General features: G+C 39.9%; 1 protein-coding gene across 1 annotated transcript; it reads right to left on the reverse strand.

Moving 5' to 3' along the window:
* Positions 1–896: 896 nt before the first annotated feature.
* On the reverse strand, positions 897–3,724 carry slc15a5 (solute carrier family 15 member 5; the record flags this gene model as incomplete). Its single annotated transcript, XM_083916886.1, has 8 exons — positions 897–1,038; positions 1,145–1,253; positions 1,397–1,528; positions 1,732–1,920; positions 2,065–2,251; positions 2,356–2,576; positions 2,739–2,908; positions 3,510–3,724. 8 exons carry the CDS (start codon positions 3,722–3,724, stop codon positions 897–899), a joined length of 1,365 nt encoding a protein of 454 aa, XP_083773012.1.
* Positions 3,725–7,108: the final 3,384 nt, after the last annotated feature.

The following is a 7,108-nucleotide window of genomic DNA, read 5'->3' on the forward strand; positions in this document are numbered from 1 at the left end:
GCCAGGCTATTAAAGCAAGTTAGCCCCAGGATTTATTGCCATTTATGATTCAGGAATAGACCAAAGCACAAGAGTATAGGGATTGTGTTTACATATGAAAAAGTTTGTATATATGTTACTGAGAGTGTATGCATACCGTAGATTAATGCAGTATTTAAGAGGCAATATATCGTGTCATTTTGTACTGAGAGTACTGAGAATGAGTGGAAAACTCTACTTGACATGATGTAGTTCAATAAACTTTTTAAGACTGAATGGTTAAGACACATCTCTTTATTCTGTTCTTAATGCTACACAATGGAATAATCTTCGTTCAAGCCTAAAATTCATCTTCAAATATGTTCTTTCTCAGTAACGTGCTGCATAATTAATATTATGAATAGAGCTGGAACATGTAGTTTGTGTTTTTTCTTGTGTCAGGGTTTCATGTTTTTGTCGTGTTGCTTGTTGTATGTTGGAGGATCACAATGGAAATAAGCAATTTAAGGTTTGTTGTGTTTAAATTCTTGATGATTGTAACTGCCGCTATGCTTATTCTGTATTTTTAATTGTTAAACAAGTATTTTTGCTTTTGCTTCATAGACTCAAATAAAAGGCCATACTTTGCAAATTATATATATATCCTTTATTTGATTGAATGTGCTATTGTTTACATTTTATGTTCTACATTTGATGTTATCTCAAAATGAGCCACGCATATACAGTATGTCAAATAACAGTCCACAGTCAATCTCAACAAACACTACATTTTGTTATTACACTGATTGTAAAAACATTATGTACATCCCATGTACTTCATTTACACAGTTCAGCCCACAATTTCACAAATTTTGATATAATAACATGCAGCGCCAGCGCCACAAACAGGAGAGATAAATGTGAAGACATAAATTCAATTATAGAATAGATTCAATGGAGGCGTTTGTGTAGGAGCGATCCACAGTGTCGTAGAACTGCAGGCAGGCCTTGTAATGCAGCAGCTTCTCAGCCAGAGGGCTGACGGTCAATGCTTTACCCTGCACACTCAGGTCTATGTACCTGCACAACATCAGTGAGAATGACAGTGTTCATTATACAAAACTTATAATCTAATAATAACCTGTATTCTACCTTGTTGTCCAGGAAGTAAGAGATAATACTCTACCTGTGAGACACACTCCAAAACACAAGGGTATTTACAGCCATCAGAGTGGCGAGGAGGAAGAAGAATCTCTCCAGATTCTCATCATGCAGTGTGTTTGGGTAGAAGTTACCTGTAAACAAGTAACACTGTAGTCATATCAGCACCAGTGACATAATATGCTGAAAATCTATGTGTTTTTCAATCAAATTCTAGTATGGACTATCATTTGTTATAGGAAAAAAGCATGCAATAAAGTATATGCCCTCATTTTACCTCCAGAGATAAAGTACACCAGCTGAATGATGAAGGCCCCAAGAAAGCAGCCCCCTCCATAGGACAGAGTGAGGAAGTGCAGGGAGATCCCTCTGATGTGGCTCGGGGTCAGCTGGAAAGATATGAGGGAACCTGCCGGAAAGGAAGTGACGGCAAAAATGTTTGATTGTCTTTCCTGCTGCCAATTCGTAACATACAGAGCAGCAGCAGACCTGGGGGAAGTCAACGGCCTTGTGTTGGTTAGTTAGTGCTAATTTGATAGAGCAGAAGTTTTGGGCAAGATGCACCATGTAAAACCTGCATGAAATGAAATGATGGTTAAGTCTGTTACTCACATGCAGGAGTGACGAGAGCCTCTGCGAGACCAAGAAGGACGTACTGAGGAGCCAGCTGGAAACATGGCATGGACGACACTTGCAGAACTTTCCCAGACAGGGTCTGCTCCACCAGAGGGTATGCCTTCCTCTGCAGCTCAGACAAACCTGCCACCAGGACAGACAGAGTGGCACACGCGTGGCCCAGAGCTGGAAGGGGAGGATGGACAGGGAGGGGTGATGAGAGAGGAGGCTGCAGGATGATTACAGGAGGAAAGAGGGAGGATGAGAGAGGCATTAGAATAATGTGTGCATTAGTGGGGTGTGTGCATGTGTGCACATAGAAATACTCACTGATGACTTTTGCAGGCGCCAGAGGAGTTTTTTCCATGGAGAGGTAGAACGTCGTCACACACTCAATCAGCGGGGCTAAGAGCAGCAGAGGTAGGATACTGATCACATTCATGGCACCGATGGGCAACAGCAGGTTGTTCAGGTGGAGGTTTGAGTTCATTGTCTGTATGTAGTAACTTGAGGGAATCTGTAGGAAACATATTCTTAGCCTCCCTGCATATGATAAAACACAGACATGATGCCTTTTCATTCTTTCATTATAAAAAACCCCTTATATTCCCAGTGACCTGCCTGTGTGATGCAGGCCCTGTAAAGCAGCTGAAGGCCATAAAGAGGGAAAAGCTTGGCCAGGACTTTGACGTTTTCTACATGTGTTTCACTGTAACGACCACCATTGTTCTCCTTGGCCCGATCCAGCCAAGATCCCACATCTCCACTCAGGTGACGATAGTGTAGGCAGCACATTTTGATAGAGTTCAAGAAAACTCCCAGTGTGGTCAACAATGATCCACCTGTAGTATGACAAACACACAGGGGAAGTGACAAATGAATGTGGTGTGTATACAGTATATTTACCAGTACAAACAGGTACTGTATGTGGTGTATCTAAATACTATAAGAACTGAATCATTTTATGTCCCCCTTTTTTTAAAATAGGCCTAACAGTATGTTACCTTTCTTGGGTTTGTAGGTGAGTTTGCTCCGCATCATGTGTATGGCGATTAGAGCCAGCAGCACAGAGGTGAAGGGGATAAGGAAGCCCAGATTATTAGCCACAGACTGCTGGATGTAAGCAATACCCAGAAACACGATAGTGGAATTCAGGTTGACCAACCAGTAGAACCTAAATGTAAATAAAACAAATATCACACTCACTTCCTTTATGGGTAGACCGACTGTAGATGTCACAGAAAAACTTAAAAGTAGATGGATACATTATTTCCATTTCAAACACGGTTTTAGTGGCTAGTGGCGTGACTTTTAACTGACGGTCAGGCCACCACTTGAGTCCACACACACCAACATATCTCAACAACTATGGTATGAATTGCCATGAGACTCTATACAGGCATTCATGGTCCCCAGAAGATAAATCCCACTGACTTTGGGGATCCTCTGACATTACCTCTTGTGCCACAATGATTAACATTTTGTTTTTTTCGTGAAATATCTTTACAATGAATGAATTTTCACAATATCCGGTAGAAACATTCATGTTCCCCTAAAGGTAATAACTTTGGTGATCCCTTATTTATTTATTTTTATCTAGCACCATCTTTAGATCAATTTTTTTGTCAAATGATCTCCCCCACCACCCAAGCCTCATTTACGGAGCCTTAGATATAATACCTGAGCTGTAAAGAACTTCGATGGACTGTTTTGGGTTTGATCATTAAACTAACTAACTGAGTCAGTGACTGCATTAGGATGGCAACCCCACCCACCAGTTGAAGAAGGACAGGAGCTGGTGCTGGTTGTAGCACTGCAGGCTGTAGGCTCCCATGGGACAGAGAATGGCCCGGATGCCGCCGATGCCCAGTGCAGCAGCCAGGAGGCCGGTGTAGAACAAGATCTGCTGCTCCCGAGGTTCCAGACGGTGCGTCATGTGATGAGTGTCAATGTAGAAATCTTCGAATGGGAATGCCACCACGGGCAGCATGGCTGTACCTGGAAAACATGATGACAGGTGAAGGTCATGGCATGTAATCGCAGCTCGATTTCAAACAAGAGTGTGACTTCTCAGAAGCAGAGCAAGGACTAAGCACCTTAACAGAATGACGAACACTCTTCATAATGACTAATTGGGTCAGATATTTGTTCAGGTCACATATTCAGATAAATATTGTGTCTTTTAAGTTGGCATATTTGATCCCACATTACATCTAATCTTACATTATAAATGAAATATACCGGCCAAGATACTGAATAATTTTTTAACAAATCATATAGTTTTATCACGTGTTTCATCACATCAGACAACATGTATAAACCTTTAGTCTTACCAAAGAAATGAAGGAAAGCGCAAAAGTAGAGCACCTTGGCCCTTCCCAAGCAGGTCTCTGCAAACCACCCAACCAGAACAGGGGTCAGGGTGCTGGCTCCGATAAAGCACAGGTTGACTGTCGCAGCCAGGTAGTTATCATAGCCCAGCTTCACCGTGCAGAAGAGAATTGTGTTGCATACAATCCCAAAGAAAGTGAATCTCTCACACAGCTCCACAAGCAGCACGCAGATGATAACTTGGAGCTTCTTGCGGGACTTCCTTGGTGGTTTAAGGTTTGGACGAGGGGCCTGGGAGAGTCTACGCAGTTGGCCTCTGCCCTCTGGCAGTCTTTGAAGGTCTCCTGCCACCATACCACCTGGGCAGCGAGCTGGCTGCTGGGCTGCTCGGTTGACTGGATACAGTCAGTAACGGACCACACGGAGCTCTGGATGAAAACTGCTGCCCTTCAAGGAGAAGGAGCAGCTAAGGCGCTGGAATCCCTCACCCTGGTGTGACTCTGGAGACACGTAGGATCTGACACACCTATCTGCTTTCCGCACGTGCTGGTGGCTAATTCTCCTCCTGTGTCATGATCTTACTCAGAACTGTGGACGCCTCACAGGGATCTGACACATTATACTAAATTGTATCCAGGAGGAGTGATGGATGGGAGCGATGTAGAGAGAATCACAGAAATATTTCTATAATTACCAATAAGATACACACATGGTTGTTGTTTTTTTGATTAATTACTTGAAGTAGCCGAGAACCTTTATTCAAGTGCTGTACAATTTGAGGTACTTGAATATTTCCATTTTATCCTACTTCTTATACTTCTTATACTTCAATCAAACATTTTTTACTCCACTTATTTTATTTGACAGCTTTAGTTACTTTGCAGATTAAGAATACATCGCATAATCAACAAATACATTATGATGTATGAAAAATAGTTACAATTAGCGCCTTAACAAGCTGCAACATTAAAGTAATGAACACATAAATGCACTAATTATAAACCATTTACATACATGATTCTTATACAAGCCATTCTGCATAAATATTATTTTTACTTTCTGTACTTTAAATCTAGTTCATGCAAATACTTCTGTACTTTAATTTTACTAGAGTTTGAAGACATGACTTTTACTTGTAACTGATTATTTCTACACTGTGGTATTGCTACTTTTACTGAAGTAAAAGATCAGAGTGCTTCTTCCACCAACTTTAATCCCATTTATCAGAAACTAATTGCATGCAATGGACAAAGTCAGATCAATTGATAATCAACAACTGAAGGACACACACCATTGCCTAAGCAGTGGGCTTAAGCATCAAAAGACATAAAACAAGACAACAAATCAATGTAGTGCTGCAGAAACACTCTTAAAATGCCACATGTCTTTGTGAAAGCAACGCTTCAGTGTACAAGCTCATTTTGGAATGCCTGCTGGTAATTAGACTGATAATGTAAAGTGGCAGTGAGACAGAGTGCAGGGGCAGGTTAACTCCAACTGGATCAGAGCTGCTAGGTAAACAATAACTGCCTGTTGTTACAGTATAGGGAGTAAACTGAATTTCTGAAGCACAACCAAAAAGTACAGCTCTGGCCAGTACTGAACAAGATAAAACTGGAATGAATGCCCCCATTTTTCACAAAATATGTATCGCCAACATAAGATCAAATAAATCAGTTTAAAATATACGTAGGTAGTGTAACACAACCCTCGACTCGGTGTGGACTAAGCTGGGTCATCTTATTATTCGTCCTTTTTTTTCATGAAGAGACATGAGCTACAGTTTATTTTAGCATCTTACACGCTATTCAAAAAGGAATTAGTGGCCTAGCTTATTAATTGTATTGTAACACTGTTGTTTTATGTAGGCCTACATATTATTTTCAGATGTTTAAAAAGTCTAGCCTCTATAAATCCAATGAAAGCCTTCCTAATTGGAGGTCAAATTGTAATCAGGCTGAAATTGAAGAGAGAGAGAGAGAGAGTTATTGCAATTGACTCCATCAAGGAAAGTGTGGCTGCATCACCAATCAGGTACAGAGTCATTCAGGTATGGGCCTAGAAAGAAAGAACCTTTCATGTATGAAAATATGAAATATAGGCTACAATCCAAATCAAAATACTTAAGAGTTAAAGTTGAGTTATAGTGCATAAGTATGGCCGTTACAATCTGTGAAAGTTTGGGATAATATAGAAAATGCATTTTATATAGGCCTACATCAGCTTTTTATAATATGGCATATATTAGTTAGTATAATATTTACAAAAATCACATTTGTATAATTTTCTGACATATGAAGAGACTGCGTTGGATACATAATATAAAAATAGGTCAAGACAACACAACTATTTGGATGTAGACAATTACACACGTATGCAAACACGTTGAAGGGACAAACGTATTGAGTGGTTTTAACATTTAACCGAATCCCACTTCTATTTGTTATTACATTTTAGTTATCCATAATACCATTTCTCCGAGTCTAAATTGGAGCTGTACTAGTCAGAATGATAATTTCAGATATCCACAATGAAATTCTTACTGGTACAAATGATGTCCCTTTTGTCATTCCTCTGTATTGGGATTTCAATTATAGTTATCTACATTTTTGATATCTAGAATGAACATTCTGGATTTTTGTAATTGATGATCTGTACAATTGCAGTTGCACATGTCCGTACTGACATTTTTACTAGTTGGATAGTCAAAATGACATTATGTATATATGCAATGGTTTTCCATTTGGGATATCTGAAATTAAAATTATGACTTGTAACAACTGGATGGTAAATATCTGAAATGGGAGTTTTTCCTAGTATGAATTACATGACAGATATCCATAATGTGCATTCTACATATCTAAAATGCAATTGTGAATATCTATAATTGAAAGCTCAATACACATGAATGGTAAATGTGACGTAGTTATTAAATGTTAAACCGCTCGCCATAAACGTACGCTCTTAAAAGCGTCCAGCGTCCCCATGGTTACAGAAGCAGCGTTCTGTTGAGCGTGGGGGCGTGTTGTATCATGGGAAAAAA

This window comes from Echiichthys vipera (genome assembly GCF_963691815.1).
Source record: "Echiichthys vipera genome assembly, chromosome: 7".
In the NCBI taxonomy this organism is placed as follows: domain Eukaryota; kingdom Metazoa; phylum Chordata; class Actinopteri; order Perciformes; family Trachinidae; genus Echiichthys; species Echiichthys vipera.